Here is a 19,617-nt window from a genome sequence, read left to right as displayed (position 1 = left end):
GGCATGAATTTTTTTCTTACGTGTTGAATTTTTTTCATTTCATTCAAAAAAAAAAAATCTCATTAGAAACATTTTTTATATCTCTTCAAAAAAAACATTTATCTCACCCATTTGTCAGCCAACATTTTTTCCTCATCAAAAACAATGTCTCATTCAAATTTTAACTCTTCAAAAAAAGTTTATTTCATCCAAAAACCTTTTTTTGTCAAAAACTTGTTCTCATAAAAATATTAAGAAAATATTTACTCTGCATCCCCCAAATTTTCCTCATCGAAATTATGACTTCAAATGATGATATTTTGAGAAAAAAAGTTGAATTATGATTTCAAAAATTGAAATTATGAGATAAAAAGGTGTAATTATGACTTTAAATAGTCGATAGTGAATTTTTTATCTCGTAATTATGACTTATGTAATGATTTTTCATTTTTAAGGCATGATTTTTTTTTTCTTACATAGTGGAAATGTACCGAAGTTTTTTTTTTAATCTCATCCCCCAAATTTTTTTTATTAGAAACATTTTATATCCTATCAAAAAAATGTATCTCAAATTTTTATCCTATTTAAAAACAATAACTCATCAAAAATGTTTTTTATCTCATCCAAAAAAAAAATTGTCTAATCAGAAAGATCTTTTAAATTTCATCCAAAACTCTTTTCTCTCATCAAAAAACATTTTAAGAACAATTAAAAAGTTTTGAAGCATGAATAAGTCATCTTAGGTCTTTGACTTTTTCCACCTTGATTTTTTTTCTTGTGGTTGTGGTTCAGGTCTTGTGTGTTTTGAGTTTGTGCCAGATGCTGTTCAGGCCAGTAGACGATCCCTGACTCTCCAGAACTTACTGACACTCATCCGCTCTCAAACATGAGGATGAAGAGCTCAAATGCAATGAATGATGAGTTTGCAAAGCATTCCAGCTGCCATGAGTTCTACAAAGACTTGATGAAGATGACGGATGAATCAGTCATGAATTACTGAAGACTCAGTTAATGTTTTTCAAAATAATACTAACATTGAAGATCATTCATTTTCATGTTTTCGTTGTATATAATGATGATGGACTTTGTTTCAATCCTGAAAGCACAACAGGAACCAGAATTAGAATTTAACAGAATAAACGTCTCCTGCTTTATTCTCACGCTTTACGTTTGAGAGTTGAAATAATATTTCTATATCTGCAGATGTTTTGTTTTAGTGTCTGTTGAACTCAAGCGTGTATTAAGATCCACTTTTATCAATCACACACCGACATCGTCCAAAAACTGGATCGTTCAAATCAAATAAAGCAGTGTTTTTAATCATTACATTCTTTAAACCATGTATTAACAAACAGAATTACAGTGAAAAATAAATGAATGAAACTTGGACATGATTGTTTGTCTCTATAAATTTGCTATAATTTTTTTTTTAATTTAAGAAGTGTTCAGTCTGCAGGTGAATTGGGATAAATCATTTTATTAATTATTAATATATAGATTTATAGATATGAATTTATCCCCGCTCAACTGCAGACTGAAAACTACAACTGAGATTGCGAGATTAGTAAAACTAAGATTATTCCCAAAATATTTTTACTCTCGAAATATTTCGACTTTACTCCCGAAAAATTTCAACTATAGTCCCAAAATATTTTGACTTCCGAAATACCTTTACTCTCAAACAAAATTCTATACTCCCAAAATATTTTTACTCTCAAAAATTTTTCGTGGACTTTACTCCCAAAATATTTTTACTCCCGAGATATTTTTATTCTTGAAAAATTTTGACTTTACTCCCAAAATATTTCAACTTTATTCCTGAAACATTTTTACTCTCGAAAAGTTTCGTCTTTACTCCTGAAAAATTTTGACTTTACTCCTGAAATAATTTAACTCTCGAATCATTTCGACTTTACTCACGAAAAATTTCAACTATACTCCCGAAATATTTTGACTTCACTCCCAAAATTTTTTTGTGGACTTTTCTCCTGAAATATTTTCTCTCGAAAAATTTTAACTTTACTCCCAAAATATTTTTACGCCTGAAAAATTTCAACTTTATCCCCAAAAATTTCGACTATACTCCTGAAATATTTTTACTCTCTAAATATTTTTTTACTTTACTCCCAAAATATTATTACTCCAGAAAAATTTTGACTTTAGTCCCAAAATATTTTGACTTTTCTTCTGAAATATTTTTACTCTTGAAAAATTTAGACTTTACTCCCAAAATATTTTTACTTCTGAAAAATTTCAACTTTTTCCTGAAATATTTTTACTCTCGAAAAATTGTGACTTTACTCCTGAAAAATTTTGACTTTACTCCCAAAATATTTTACTCCCTAAAAATTTTGACTTCTCTCCAGAAATATTTTTACTCTCGAAAAATTTCAACTTTACTCTCAAAATATTTTTACTTCTGAAAAATTTTGACTTTTCTCCTGAAATATTTTCACTCTTGAAAAATTGTGACTTTACTCCCAAAATATTTTTACTTCTGAAAATTTTTGACTTTTCTCCTGAAATATTTTTACTCTCGAAAAATTTCAACTTTACTCCCGGAATATTTTGACTATACTCCCGAAAGATTTTTACTCCCTAAAAATTTAGACTTTTCTCCCAGAATATTCCAACTTCATTCCCGAAATTTTTTGATTTTACTCCCATAGTATTCTGACTTTATTCTTAGTATTTCAACTTTACTCTCGTAGTATTCTGACTTCATTCTTGTATTTTTCCGATTTTACTCCAGTGGTATTCCGACTTTACTCTTGTAGTGCTTCTACTTTGTTCTCATAGTATTTCAACTTTATTCTTATAATTTTAAACAAAATGACAAATATTATGAACCTATATTCATAATATAATATACATGGCAAATAAAAAAAAAAGTCAAAACACATACAGTGTTATATTCGTGATTTTATATATATAGTTATTACATTATAATTTTAATGTAATATTAATAACATTCGCCCATCAGTATAGCCACAAATGTCAAAATGCAGGGAGTTGAGGCTGAATTAATTACAAAAAGCAAGACTAAAAGGTCAGGTTTGAGAAACAGAAAGAAAGCCATACAAACACTGGTTCAGTTTTTGTCTTTTGTTTTATTTGTTGAATGTCATCTAGTATGAGACAGTAAAGTGAAGACATCAGTGAACATCTGTGTGGATAAATGCTGCTCTGAGAGAAAGTACATTAATAATATAATTAATAAATGATAATTACAGTAATAAAACAGTCTGCGTTGGTATTGTTAGGAACAGAAACAGAACGCATGTACAGAAGGAGGCACCTGTGTCTCTGGTGAAGAAGGATCCACAAACGGACGCTCGAAGCTCTTCCTTCGTCTGGATGAACCGTTAAAACCACATTTTCCATTGAGTTTGAGTGAAACGAAACGAGTTTGAGGGAAGACTTTCAGATCTCGCTGGATTCCTAATCGAGCAGTTCGTGGCTCTCGCATCCGTCCGTCCCTCGACAGAAAACAGCAAATGAACCCAAACAAAGAGAGATGGAGTCGTCCTCCGCTCCTCCTACAGGACGAACTTGCCCAGGAAGAATCCGATGAAGATGGCCGCGATCACCACCAGCAGCGAGGGAAGAGAGCCGGCCTTCGACTCGCGGCCCATCGCCGAGCTGGAGTTGCTCGTCACGTGTTCGCTGCGCTGGAACTTCCTCATTCGCAAACCCTCGTCCTGAGAAAAACACACAAAACCTTGTTAGCTCAATTAAGTTAGACTAATTTGTTCTTTTTTTTTTTTTTCATTTTATGATCACTGAATTGAAATAATGCTCAACTAAAATATAAATATTAAACAAGTCATTTTTTTATTTAGTTAAAGTAGCATAAAATTATTAACTGGACATAAAAAAAATAAAAATAAAATTAAAAATAAAATTGGACCTAAAGAGTTATATAAAAGAAAAAAAGAAATCTAAAAGCACTAAAACTACTAACTGGAAATATGTAAAAAAAAAAAAAAAAAATTATAAATAAATATAAATTTAATGAAACTTTACCTAAACAGTAATATATAATAAATTGAAACTCATAAAAATGACGAAACAAATAACAAAATTAATTCATAAATACTTCAGTACAATTAAAATAAAAAAGTGGACACTTTAAAAATTTCAAACAAAAAATAAATCAATAAATAAAACTTAAAAATAATATTGAAAAAAGGCAAAAGTAGAAAAAATATTTAAGATTACAATAATAATTTAAAATCACTAAAAATACTAAATAGACACAGATAGAAACTAAAACCTAAAAATAAATTAATCTCAATTAATATTTAAACAAAAACTAATAGGAATGACACAAATGAAAAAAATGACCTTAATAGTAACATTAAAACCTTAACAGTAATTATATAAAAAGGAATAAAAGCACTAAAATTACTAATTAGACATAAAAACTAAAACTGAAAAAAAGTTTTAGAATAATAATAATACATTTAAAAAAAAAAAATGTAATTACATTTAATTACATTTATAAAAATAAAAAAAAATTATATATATATATATAAAATGTAATTAAATTAATTACCAAAGCAGTACTATTAGGGCTGGGCGATAAAACGATAACGATATATATCGCGATAGACAAAAGATTGATATCAATAAAAAATGTGTTCGATAAAACCTTCGATATTTTGTATTCTTGGTCGGCCCGCCCAGCCCCCCTTTAACGTTCAGTTCATAGCGCCAGATCACAATAGATTAGATTATTTATCTTATTTACACGACGGCATTTGATTTCTGTCTCTACATGATCGCGCGTTTACAATGTCTCCTCACAGACGGGATCGCGGACTCCATTCATAAAAACGGACTTTACTATAGGGCGGAATTCGTCGATTTTTGGAACAATAAATCAAAAGTTGGTCTGTTAATTAATTCCGATCGCGATATGGACTAGTGTCTGTGAAAACTGAAATGCAAAAAGACCGTTTCAATAAGAATCCTGCATGTTCCGTTTGCCTCTTTATGTATGAATGGAGGAGACGCGTTTTATTTTCACTACACACATACTGCACACGACAAACTCCAATAAATACATCTCCAAAGCTGCTGTGAGTGTCACTTTTTGTCAATTTTACCGTTTCATTAGTGAAACTAGCATCATTCATACTGTATTACACACTGAAACTTCACGGCAACCTGTCAAAATAAAATGCGGTTTAACATGTAACAGAACAATATTAGTCTTGTATTACTGTACAGTATAATGTAGGTGTTTATATGTTCACATTTAAATAATTTACATAAAACAATATATATGATAAAAAATAAAGAGTCACCTCTTAATTGTTGAAAAAATACTATTATTATTAAACCTTTTTTTAACTGAATATAATTTTTCTTCTATATATTAATTTTAACAGTAAAGCTCCGTTTATTTTTATTTTTAAAAATAAATCTGTGATTTTGCTTTCATTTGATTATCAGAAAAATTAAAACAAGAATTTCTGAAAAAAAAAAAAAAAAAAGATTGTAAGGCCCTATTGTTCAAAATGTTGAAAGTTTTGGACTTATTTTTTCACTGAAATAAATATTTTTGTTATTACACAAAGTATAGGCTAAAGTACCGGGAAAGAAGTAATGTTGGCTACTGGCAACCAGCAATCTGTGCAGAAATAAATATAATCAGCCAAGTACTTTGCAACAACCTCTGACCTGTGGTCAAGCCGTACTTCTGGGCCATACATTAGCTTGACCATTCACTTCATCGACAATGAATGGGGTTTGAATTGAGGATTAAGAGATAATTAAGTGTATATTGTGACTTTAGACTTATGTTTACATTTTAATTATTTGAGTTTTCCATGGTTGTTGACATTTCTGTCTTAATAACTGAGGGGATTATGATCAGAGGCAGGTTAAGTTTAAAATAAAAATGCTTGAGTGTAATATATTTTTTTCCTGGTCCTTATTTTAAATGGGTCATAAAAATATCAATAATTATCGATATCGACCGATATGAAACACTGATATCGTGATATAGTTTTCAGCCATATCGCCCAGCCCTAAGTACTATATGAAAACAAGATGGCTGAAAAAGCTGAAACTGATAAAAAAAAAAAAGTCAAACCAAATAAATAAATACTTCAACAAAATTAACATAAAAACTGAAAGCACTAAAATCACTAAGTGGACATCTAAATGTAGAAAAAAAAATTACAATTAGAAATAGAATTTAGAAATAGAATTTAAATCACTAAAAATACTAAGTTAACACAAATAAAAACTAAAATCTAAAAACAAAAAAATGAATCCTAATTAATTATTATGAATTAATAGGAATGACACAAAAACAAAAAAATATATAAAAGCACTGATACCTAAAAATACTACAAAAAAATCCTAAATACTACTACATAAACAAAAACTAATAAGAATGACACGTAACAAAAAAAAAAAAGAAAAGAAAACTGAAAGCACTAAAATTACAAACTGTACATAAATAAAAACTAAAACCAAATTAATACATTTTTTATTTAGTCGATGCTTTCACCTACGGAAATGATCTGGTGAAATGTTCTAAAAGCATGATCTGATGTCTTTTAGCTTTACCTTGAGCTGGCGATTCTCATCGTTCAGCTTGCCGACCTCCGTCTGCAAGCGTTTGCACTCGTCCAGGATCTTCTTCATCTCGGAGTCGTCCAGAGCGGCGCTAGCGGACTTCATCACCATCGGCCCGTCCGCTTTGGACGAGTTCAGAACCGGCGCAGATTTAGACGCAGAGTCAACGTCGTTCTGGAAAAGGACAAGAAAACCACACTGAAAACTTTCAAAAAGTCATGATTTCAAAAAAGACAAAACAACCCCTGCAATCATTTTATTGTCTTTAAAGAGCCCACATTTAAACAGTCCTGAAAAACATGGATATATGCCTTATTTTAAAAGTGTGATACTTAGACCTAGAAAACAACAGAAAGTAAAAAATATATTTAAAAAAAATTTTTTTTTAATTTTTTAAAGTCTTAATTCTTAATTCTGAAATCATTGCTTCTCGGTTACACTTTCTTATTGTATTTTTAAAGTTTATATTTAAGTTTACTATTGTTTTACTATTAAACATTTAAATAATTTTGATAATTTCTTGTATTTCAGTTTATTTAGTTTCAGTTATTGTATTACTTCAAGTTAAAAAAAAATGAAAATGAGAAAGAGAAACTACTGAACATGAAACTCTTGAAGAGATGAAATCAAACGCTTGGAAAGTGGCGGCCGTACACGATGCGAATTCGGACATTCGGAAGACCGTATGTCCACGCACACGTCACGAGTGACTTTATTTACGGACGCAGCGGTACACGCCACGATTTTAAAACCTGCCGATTTCCGAGGCGATCACATTCAGGAAGTTCCGCGCCAAAAACACAGACTCCAAGGAAGAGATCCTTTTCTTTGTGGCAGCAATGGCTTGCGAAAAAACAAAAAAGAAAAGAAACGAAGGGCAGAGAACAACATGGACTTTCTTTTCTTCAAAAACAGCTTGAGGTAAGCGTGCAGTCTTTTAATCGTCATCGTGGAAGATATTGTAAATTACACAATCACAGCGTGCCATACAAGTTTCTGCAAATTGTGACGTTGTTTTTATACATGTTGAAATGCTGGATAGTTTAGGTATTATTGTATGCATACTGTAACTTACATGTTGTATTGTTGTGGAAGAACAGTAATGCAGAATCATACAGCTGCCTTCAGGACTTTTGCTATGTGTGACCCTGGACCACAAAACCAGTCATAAGGTTAAATTTGACAAAACTGAGATTTATACATCATATGAAATCTCAATAAATTAGCTTTCTATTGATGTATGGTTTGTTAGGATAGGACAATATTTGACTGAGATACATCTATTTGAAATCAGAAATCTGAGGATGCAAAAAAATCTAAAAGACTGAGAAAATCACCTTTAAAGTTGTCCAAATTAGGTTCTTAACAATGCATATTACAAATCAAAAATTACATTTTGATATGTTTACAGTAGGAATTTTACAAAAAATCTTCATGGAACATGATCTTTACTTAATTTCTTAATGATTTTTGGCATGAAAGAAAAATCAAAAATTTTGACCCATGCAATGTATTTTTGGCTATTGCGACAAATATACCCCAGCGACTTAAGACTGGTTTTGTGCTCCAGGGTCACATATGTGACCCTGTCTGTGAAAACCCAGCTAGTTTTTGTGATTGACTTTTTTGAACATTCTGTGCAAATATAACATTGATATGTTTAATATTGACTGAGTAAAATGATTATGTCAAAGATTGAAATTATAGTAAGATTAACAAGTAAAATGAATTTTTAATGCATGTTTTCTCAAAATTTGATTTTCCAACTTTAGCCTGGTTTTCACAAACAGTGTCACACATGCTAAAATAAAAGAAATGACAATTTGTGTACTTGATGAATTTATTGTCCAGATAAATGACATGACGGGCTTCGGGAAGATGTTACGGGTGAATGTAGATGATTTCTATGAGCCTTTTATCACCAAAACGAACACAGTCATGAGGAAGAGCATCAGTGCCGAAGAAAGACTATCCGTGACATTACGGTTTCTGGCCACAGGTAGGTTGTGTGTGAGAGACGTTAATTTTAAAGTTCTTAATTAATTTAATCGTATTCAATAATTAAAGTTCTTTCTCATCGTGCAAATTAAATTTGCTTAATAAATGAATTACCAATGCTTTGCTCATATAAAGAGAAAATGTTTTATTTGTTGTAGGCGAGTCACTTGGGAAGCACAACCATTGGCAAAATTGTGGAAGAAACATGTGAAGTTCTACATAATGTTATGAAGGATGATTATTTGCAGGTTTGCAATTATATACAAAAAAAAAACACTATTCATAATATGTGACCCTGGAGCACAAAACCAGTCTTAAGTCGCTGGGGTATATTTGTAGCAATAGCCAAAAATGCATGGTATAGGTTAAAATTATTGATTTTTCTTTTATGTCAAAAATCATTAGGAAATTAAGTAAAGTTCATGTTCCATGAAGATTTTTTGTAAAATTCCTACTGTAAACCTATCAAAATGTAATTTTTGATTAGTAATATGCATTGTTAAGAACCTAATTTGGACAACTTTAAAGGTGATTTTCTCAGTATTTTGATTTTTTTGCACCCTTAGATTTCAGATTTTCAAATAGATGCATCTCAGCCAAATATTGTCCTATCCTAACAAACCATACATCAATAGAAAGCTTATTTATTGAGCTTTCATATGATGTATATATCTCAGTTTTGTAAAATGTAACCTTATGACTGGTTTTGTGGTCCAGGGTCACATATAACACAACACTTACGTTTGACCAGATCAACTGTAGTTAACAATATTACTTAACGTGAACTAAGAAAGTGACTTCATGCATTAAGTAGTGTTCACATACCATTACATTAGGTATTTACATCGATGTTACATTACATGTTTGGAAACTACTAAAAGAACACTTCACTGTCAGTGTTTTCTGTAATCTCATTTTTATTATTAGCAGTACGTTCTGTTCTATAAAACATGTAACATTAATGTGTTAAATGTTAATACATCAAATTTGAAGTAGTGAATAGATGAAAGATGACAAATTGCAATAATTCAAACATACGGAACCCAGAAAGAAAGTAAAATAAGAATAAGTAAGAAAGTAAATAAATTACAACAATCAAAACTTAAAACTTCTGTTTCATTCTGTGTTGCTCACAGTGTTTCTGAACTGCCTCTAGCCAAACTACTGGCAGAATATGTATAAAATTACAGATCTTGTAGCTGATTGAATCCTGTATCACCAACTTCATGCCTTAATGTGTAATTTGGCTGTAATATCAAGGAGCGTGAGGGTGGAGCAGACGCTGTGGATGGTGGATTAGGAATGTGTGAAGTATAGTAACTGCCAGACATGGGGAAGACTGGATGAGTTGGCATAGGATGGCCAGAAATTTCACTTTCTTGAGCATCATAAATCTGAGACATTATAGCTCTTTTTAATCTCAGTACTAGGGCAGGGTTTTTAATTCGCCCAAGTTCCTCCCCAACCTGTTTCCCGAAGGAAAACTCCCCTTTTTCCTCTTTATTAGCAATTCTGTCTGCAACCTTATTGAGTATTGCTAAGTTTTGTTGCTCAATGTTATCATTTTTCTGAAACTTGTACTTGACACTATGCGGCCGCTTTCCAGAGGCAGGTAGTTCCTCTTCACAAGGTGTGTCACAAGAACTTAGCTCTAAACTCAGTGACAGATCAGAGTCATTTTCCATATCACTGCATGCTCCTCCTTGAACAGTGCTGTCATCTTCAAGCTGTAAAAGATGCAATAGTAAAAATGTAAACCAGGACAATGAAAATGTCCTATTCTGTATTCCTGTTACCTTCACATACTGTATCTGTATCCCTTGCTCTTTACTTTTCCCTCTCTCTCCCTAGTAATCTACTTGCTTCCAAACTACTTTGACTTGATCTCTGCATGACAAAGGGCTTCTGAAACTGCAAATGTTGTAATATCCGCTTCTATCTTGCTGTTGGCTGTTTATAGCCACTACCACTTGCTTTTTCCTTTATTAGTTTTCCAAACTGTGTCCTGAGCGTGGCCATTCTTGTTTGGACATCGTTTACTGTATAAACAATACCAGAAATTTAAAAAAAAAAAAACTAAAATGTTAAATCATGCAGTGTGTCTCTGTAAATTTAGGGTGATCAGATTAGCCTTTTTCACACTTCCGTGTTTCTGGCTTCCGGACTGGCGCTCGCAGGGTAAGAGTTTTTCCGGCGACAGCAGCGGCCGTACTTAACAAGCGTAAGTTCGGGAATCAAAGTCTATTTTTACAAAATAGATACTATGATACTACGATATATACTGGTGTTTTGCTCTAAAAATAGCAAACATTTCTTCAAAAACTTTGTGTCAGCTTCTGGTCATCACAAATACTTTGTTTATTTAATTATGAATGTTAGCACTTATAATACAGTACAGTTTTGAGTTTTGCCGTTATGTCTATTTGGTGCTGGCTGTGCATCATGACTCTTCACGTCATTTTTTTCGTGATTATTAATATTAAAGTAATATTGTATTTTCTACTTGCTGTCCTTTGCATTATTCATTTTACGGTGTAAATGTACGTTGCATAATGTGCCCAGGGATATACATAATAAAATAATATAATACTAAACAAGAGATGACTCCGATTAATGGCTTTATTCCTTTTGGATCTGGATTACGTTGTTGTATTGAGTTTATGCATCATCCGGACTCAGAATCGTTTAATTTATTCTTGGGAAAATGTGCATTTGGATATAAATGCTGTCATAATTTACCATGATGTAGTGATTCGAGGGAAATGAGTAAATTGAGAAAATACGCTTAAATATACCGGAGATGGAGAACAGAAACTATAGCTGGCGCTGTGTTGAGCTTATTATATTGACAAGTAGCGGTCTGAGTGCCCTTATAAATTACAAACAAGTAAACTGTTGTTTCTTTGTTGAAATTATAACAACAACTTGGAAAGCAGACAAAACAGAAAAGGTAAGAAGCATTATTTGAGACAAGAGCATATTAATATAATAGGCGCAGACCTGTAGCGGAACTGACTTTACCCTGCGCTGACGTAATTTCCGATTTTTGTGAAAAAGGCTTATTGTTTGCCCATGAAATCTGAGAGGCAGTCTGTGTATAATATACTGTGTATGTGCAGTTAAATATAACTGCTCTCTGTCTATCTCATAACTGCATTTACAAAAATATGAGCTGTGACTCTTTGCTACACATGCAGGATCCGTCTGATCACTCTTGCGTGTGTACACTGGTTGCAAACTTAACAACACTTCACCTCTACAGCAGCGCTAACAAGCATATGCATTAAAGACACTGTACAGCATTGTAACGTATGTTTTAACGTAGTATTATGCACGTCGAGGGAGCTAGTTGGCCACCACTAAAGCGAGCAATAGCTGTAGCAAACAATAGGTGACAGCTCACCTGATAAATGTAGCTCTTGGGCGATCCGCTGTAAAATGTCATCTCGGACGACCCTGTCATGATAGATGCTGCTCGATATATCATACAGCGCTCGATGTTCTTGCCAAAGTTCAGCCAGTTTGTCCTCTTTCTCGACAGTCCAAATTCTCCGTGGCGCTGCCATGTTCATCTTTCTTCTTCTGTGGTTTTCTTTTCTTAGCTTCTGATTGGTCTTTTCCAGTTTGATCAACATTTTTCTCGTTCAACAGCACACACGTCACGCTTTCAATCCGACAGCTCCCGAAGTTTAAAAATGATCGTGAGGTCGGGAAGTCCTCGTAAGGCACTTTGCTCGTCTCGTAATTTCTCACACACCATACGAGCCCCGACCATACGAGAAGAGACGATTACCTCCGATAACCAAAAAAAAATCGTATGCGAGCTCGTACGACCTCAAAAATCGCAGCGTGTACGCCCGCCTTAAGTGAAATTCAGGGTGTCTGGGCTGAGATGAGACGCTCCTCAGGCCACAGACAGCCAAATCTGACTGAGACGTGAGAGAACGACCAATAATGGAGCCAGGACTGATGTGGGCGTTAATGACATCACACTGCCTGGGCGTGGAAGGGCATGGGCATTTGCATTGTGGGTAAAAACAGAAAAGATCAAAATATAACACCCTCACTTAGAGCTGCAGCGTTCAGGGAGTAAACCTCAAAGCAATTTTCTGAAAACCGTCGCAACTGCAGTAAAAAAAAAATCAGCTTGGCCAACATTTTATGATTATTACATTTTGTTTAAAAGTTTTGAAAGAAGTATTTTTCTTCTCACTAAGGCTACATTTATTTGATCAAAAACAGGAAAAATTGTAAAATATTATTCTATTTTTAAAATACCAGGCTTCTACGACAGCGATTGAGTGCCACATAAAAAAAGGGTAAGATTACGAGACTAGTCCAAATACTGTTTGAATGAAGTCGCAATACTGCAAGAACGAAGTCGCAATACCGCGAGAAAAATTTCACAATACTATGGGAACGAAGTCGCAATAGTACTAGTAATAATTTATTAATTACTATGGGAACAAAGCCGCAATAGTACAGGGACTAAGTCGCAATACTTCGGGAACCAAGTCTCGATACTTCGGGAACGAAGTCTCAATACTTTGGGAACGAAGTCTCGATACTTTGGGAACGAAGTCTCGTACTGTTGCGGCTTTGTTCCCGTAGTATTGAGACTTCGTTCCCAAAGTATCGAGACTTCGTTCCCAAAGTATTGAGACTTCGTTCCCAAAGTATTGAGACTTCGTTCCCAAAGTATTGAGACTTTGTTCCCAAAGTATTGCGACTTATTGCGGCTTCGTTCCCGTAGTATTATGAACTAAGTCGCAATACTTCGGGAACGAAGTCTCAATACTACTCGAAATATTTTGCCTTTATTTTTGTAATATTTTGACTTTACTCTTTAAATATATATATTTTTTTTACGTGGCACTAAAACGCTGTCATAGTTTTCTATGTGAATATCTGAATTTTCAGCATTACTCCAGTCTTCGGCTTCACATGATCCTTCAGAAATCATTTTAATATACCGATTTGCTGCTCAGGGAACTATTCCAGTCGATTCTTTCAGTCACTATTATTTTAGTCTGCATGCTGCATTTGTCTAATTCGATAAACTACATCAAAATAACAGTGTTTGATTGCAAGCACGACCTTTGACATCAACAACAAAACGTGAAGCGTTTCCTCCTGACCCTGCTGACCTTTGACCTACCCTACTGATATCTCTCTGCTCTGACCATGCATCCTGCTCTCTGCTCTGACCCTCACTGATCATCACAGGCCTGGAGGCCTTGACACCTGACATTCTGACTTCCTGGACGTCACGCCAGTTGCTAAAGCTGCCTGAGGCGGGAGGGAAGGGCGGGCGTCTGCTAAGCGAGGAGTGGACATCAGCCCAAGCTGGAGCCGGAGATGGAGCTGGAACCAGAGCTGAAGCCGCACGGAACCAGTGGAACAGGCTCCTCTTCTGAGGACTCTGGGATGCCACAGCAGAGCGGAGGAACAAACAGGAAGTGACACAAACTGTGTGTGTGTGTGGGTGTATTAGGACTGCACGATTTTGGGGGGAAAAATATACTTGCGACTTTTCTGATAAAAAATAGTGACTGCAATTTAAAATGTGATTTTTAAAAATGCTTCAGGTTTGCTGTACTTGTTACTATAATAAAAACCATGAAAAAATGTTGATTGACATAAATGTAAACTGAAATAAAATTAAAAGCTAGCTGACAAAACAACATGGCTTGTTTACATTTAGTGTAACTTGATGTACTAAAAAAACTAAACAAAAACAATTTAGTCATAAAAAAAAAACAACTAATCAGGACAAAAACACAATAAAACTGCTAAATCTTTTAAATTAAAATGAAAACAGAAAATACAAAAATAATAAATTTTATATTATAATAACTTATGGTATGTTAATAATACTAAATAACACTTACACTAAATAATAATTTGGCCAAATATTTAGTGTTTACTAGTGCTGTGCAATGATTTATCGCAATTAATTGCATCCAAAATAAAAGTTTTTGTTTACATAATATTTGTGTGTATTGTGTATATTTATTATTTATATATAAATACACACACATGCATGGATATCTTTAAGAAAATTACATTATTTTCATACATTAAATATTAAATATTTTTATTAAATATATTTATGTTAATTTACATGCAAATATATGTACAAATCTTCAAAATATATACTGTATGTGTGTGTATTTACATATAGATAATAAATATACACACTACACATATGTAAACAAAAACTTGTATTTTGGATGCAATTAATCGTTGCACAGCAAAAGTGTTTACATATCAACAAACTATTATAATTCATTATTATTTTAATAATTATTATACTACTACAAAGTAAAATTTCACTAAAAAATAAAACAAAATAGTATTTAAGAAAAATATAAATGCATTTTTATTTTAAAAAATGAATTGTGTTTTATTTACTTATATTTAAGCCTTAATTTCCTCATTAATAAATGTTAAACCATCAAGGTTTAATTTGGGGGGGGGGCACAAGAAGCTTATTTTTTTGTTAGAAAATGTTGCATGTTGCATCTTTAATTTAGCGCTATTTTGATTAATCGTGCAGCCCTAGTTATTAACAGTATTGGTGAAAAGCAGCTAGTTAAGGGAGAAAAAACTATTAATTCTAAAAAAAAAAACTACTGAAGCTTCAAAACTTAACTTCAAACTGAATAGCTGTCCTAAAAAAGCAGCTGTAAGTGTTTTCAGATGTTTTCAGCCAGACTCAATCAAACTCTCATTCTCTGTCTAAAATCTCCACCTCCCAAAGACGTCAGCCAATCAGAATGAGAAGAGTGATTGACAGGTAGGGTGCCAGTTTGTGATTGGCTGACTCTGACTCCTGTGCTGTTCACACCTGTTTCACTAATAGCCATCCAAAACAATCACTTACAGAACCTTGTGTGAGTAAATGTTCTGTGTTAAGCATGTTCTGCTAGTGAAACATAATTATAATTAGATTTACAGCAGTATAACAGGGTGGAGTGAACTGCAGACGCTCCCACGCGCCCCTTTCCTTCCTGTTCGTCTCTCTGTACTCACCACTTTATCGTTTTCAGACGGCAGCTCAAAGACGCATCTGAGTTTGGAATCCATGAGCTCATCGGGTTTCGCGTCTTTCCACTGAAACACATGAAAAATAGGCAATTCATCAGCCACAAGCACTACCAGCTGCCCATACACATACCACACACACACACACACACACACACACACACACACACACACACACACACACACACACACACACAGTGTCTCAAAACCTAGTGAGCTGCCTAACTAGACAGCATGTTTGAGGATCACAAGCTTGATTGACTGTATTATCCCTCCTAAGTCTACTCTATCATACTTAAGGCACGACACTGCAGGTGAATAGGGTAAAAAAAATAATAACTAATAGTTATCACCTTACTTACTCAGTTGATTGATTACATTGATAATTGCAAACTTTTTTGTATTACAAGTTTTCTGAAATGTTAGGTTTAAACATGCAAATGAGCCATTTTTTAATGACATATGCGCTAATTTCTAGTACAAAAATCTAAACACTGGATGAGTTTGTTTCAAATTAATTTTTTTGACATATTACGAGTCAAATGTTTTTACAGAAGGGATTTTGGGTATTTCATTTTGTCACTCCATAATTCAGAAAAAACTGAGTTGCATAAAAATCAAGCCAATTATATATGAACAAATCCCTCTGTAAAAACATTCAGGATGTAGACAGGAATAAAAAATGTAAAGTTTGGTGTGTGTAAGTGCTACTGAAGTGGAGATTTATGGCTCAGTGTAGGAGAAAAAACTCATTTGGGAGAAAACGGCCTTTATAAATATGTATTGTAATTCATATTGACACAAACAGATAAAGTGCTCTAATAGAAACACTTAACAGTGTCTTTGGGATGTTTTCTTTCCACTAGTCTGAAAAAACACACAAAAAATCCAAAAATCTCAAACTTGACAGGTGAATGAAAAAACAGCATTTTTGCCTGCAGTGTCTTCCCTTAATTATGAATTTCTAATGCCTATAAATGATGAACATGAATAAAACTTGCTGTCACACACAATCTGTTTTTTGGAAATAATCTGATTGATGGAAATAAGATTTATTGATATATGGTTTGTTAGGATAGGACAATATTTGAAAATCTGGAATCTGAGGGTGCAAAAAAAAATATTGAGAAAATCTCCTTTTAAAATTGTCCAAATGAAGTTCTTAGCAATGCATATCACTGATCAAAAAATAAGTTTTCATAAACACTGCTGCTCAAAAGTTTGGGCTCAGTAAGATTTGTAATGTTTTTTTTTTTTAAAAGAGCTCATCAAGGCTGCATTTATTTGATCAAAAGAACAGAAAAAAAAACAGTAAAATTGCTAAATGTTATTACAATATAAAATAATGTTTTTTATGTTAATATACTTTAAAATATAATTTATTTCTGTGACTCAAAGCTGAATTTTCATCAGCTGCTACTCCAGTCTTCAGTGTCACACGATCCTTCAGAAATCATTCTAATATACTGATTTATTATTAGAATTATCAATGTTGGAAACATATTTTTTTTAAACCTGTAATTCTTTTCTTCAGGATTCTTTGATCAAAATTCTTTATTCAAAATACAAATCTTTTCTAACAATTTAAATCTATACTATCACTTTTAATTTAAAACATCCTTGGTGAATAAAAGTATTAATTAATAAAAATGTACTGATCCCAAACTTTTGAACAGCAGTGTATATTGTTGGTAAAACTTTCTACTTTAAATAAATGATGCTGTTTTTAACCTTTTATTTATCAAGAAATGCTGAAAAAAGTATCACAGGCTACAAAAAAATAAGCAGCATAACTGTTTCCAACATTGATAATAAATCGGCATATTAGAATGATTTCTGAAGGATCATGTGATGCTGAAGACTGAAGTAATGATGCGGAGAATTCAGCTTTGCATCACAGGAATAAATTACATTTTAAAATATATTCACATAGAAAACAGTTATTTTAAATTGAAATAATATTTCACAATATTACATTTTTTTCTGCATTTTAGATCAAATAAATGCAGCCTCGATGAAACATTTTCAAAAAACATTAAAAATCTTACTGATCCCAAAAAAATCTTCATGGAACATGATCTTTACTTACTATCCTAATGATTTTTGGCATTAAAGAAAAAATGACCATTTTGACCCATATAATGTATTTTAGATATCGCTACAAATATGCAAAGGTTCAATAAACCGTTTCATTTAATCTAAAAAAAAAAATCAGATTTTTCTGACTTATGTCAGGCTTTAAAGGATTTAAACAGCTAAGCTAAACAGAGTGTTTGCTGCCATCTGCTGGTGTGAACACACAGTTACAGCACACTTAGTGTAGCTTTATAGAAAGCAATGGGACATTTACCATGGCCTCAGCATCTGTGACGGCTGCGGGGGCGAAGATGGTCTGTACCATGAACTTGTGTTTACTTTTCTCATTGGGGTCGTAATCAAATGGCTGCAGCATAACTGTGACATAAAGACAAATGTTAAAACATTAAACATGACAGTAGAAGCATTTCTAAAGAGACATTAGTGAATATTCCATATATGGCAACAGTAACTCAACAATAAAGCAGCATGAAAGTAGACTTCGCATGAGGTTTTGTGTGAGAGACATACAATTTTAAGTCAATATTCATTGAGTTTATGAGAAGCACCAATGATTCATGAATGAATCATTCTTTTGAGTCTCATGTGTTTAATCACTGGTTAAAGGATTACTCCACTTCCTGTGGAGCAATAGAAATGTCCTGATAATTTACTCACTTTCATGTCATCCAAGATATTCATATCTTTCTTTCAGTTGCAAAGAAATAATTTTTTTTTTTGATGACAACATTTCAGGATTATTCCCCATATAGTGGACTTCAATGGTGCTCAATGGATTAAAGGTTAAAAATGCTGTTTAAATGCAGCTTCAAATGCCTCTAAACAATCCCAGCTGAGCAATAAGGGTCTTATCTATCAAAACAATCTGTCATTTTGCTTAATAAATGAATATTTATACACTTTTTAACCTCAAATGCTCATCTTGTCTAGCTCTAACTGATCTCTGTGTATTCCGGTTCAAGGCAGTTAGGGTATGTCTAAAAACTCCCATCTCATTTTCATCTCTAACTTCAAAATCATCCTACATCGCTGTTTTACTCTCTTTTTTGTTGTAAAGGGAGTTTGATACTTCTGCAGTGATGTAGGACAATTTTGAAGTTGGAGGAGAAAATGAGACGGGAGTTTTTAGACATACCCTAACTGCCTTGAACCAAACAGTATTTTTTATTTTTTTAGAAAATAACCAATTGTTTCACTAGTTAAGACATTTCTTTCTCAGCTGGGATTGTTTAAAGCCCTTAGAAGCCGCACTGAAACTGCATTTTTAACTTTCAATCCGTTGAGCACCATTGAAGTCCACTATATGGAGAAAATTTCTGAAATGCTTTCCTCAAAAAACTTAATTTCTTTGTGACTGAAGAAAAGACATGAACGTCTTTGATTAAAGGGAGTGAGTGAACTATCAGGAAATTTTTATTCTGAAAGTGGAGTAATCCTTTAAATTGTCTTTTGATTTTAGGTTAATAACACTAAAATAACCAATGCAAAGACCGTTTTTGCATGTAATTTTGTTTAAGAAACTAGGATTTTATTTTCATATAATTAAAGGAACAGTTCATACATGGGTCAAAGACAAAAGAATGTGTAATACTGCTTTAAATTGTTATTTTTCCAATTTTTTTTTCTGTTTAATATAATTACATTAATGTTTTTCTGAGCAAAAAATAAATATCATACATTTTCTCTAATTTACAGAAGACACCCATTAAAATGTCATTCAGTGTAACAATCTTGTCAGGCATATTTATAACAAAAATCAATTTATGACATATTAAAAGACTAATTACTTTCACCCCAAATACTAATTAGTTGTAATTCTACATTTGTAACATTTGCCACTATCCTAGGTTTTGCCCATTTGTCAGTAAGATTTTTTTACTTATTTAAAACACAATCAAATTT

General features: G+C 32.7%; 1 protein-coding gene across 1 annotated transcript in view; it reads right to left on the bottom strand.

Annotated features, from left to right (window-relative positions):
• Nucleotides 1–3,069: 3,069 nt before the first annotated feature.
• Nucleotides 3,070–19,617, bottom strand: part of LOC141343853 (vesicle-associated membrane protein-associated protein A-like) — a 38,415-nt gene continuing 21,867 nt past the window's right edge. The window contains exons 3-6 of the mRNA XM_073848516.1: nt 17,969–18,072; nt 15,607–15,687; nt 6,565–6,747; nt 3,070–3,680 (exon numbers count right to left, since the gene is read on the bottom strand). Of these exons, the coding sequence (XP_073704617.1) occupies nt 3,519–3,680; nt 6,565–6,747; nt 15,607–15,687; nt 17,969–18,072 (530 nt within the window). The 3' untranslated portion in view covers nt 3,070–3,518. The remainder of the gene's footprint in view (nt 3,681–6,564; nt 6,748–15,606; nt 15,688–17,968; nt 18,073–19,617) is intronic.

This window comes from Garra rufa, chromosome 10, assembly GCF_049309525.1.
Source record: "Garra rufa chromosome 10, GarRuf1.0, whole genome shotgun sequence".
In the NCBI taxonomy this organism is placed as follows: Eukaryota; Metazoa; Chordata; class Actinopteri; order Cypriniformes; family Cyprinidae; genus Garra; species Garra rufa.
This window is presented reverse-complemented; position numbering and strand designations above follow the sequence as displayed.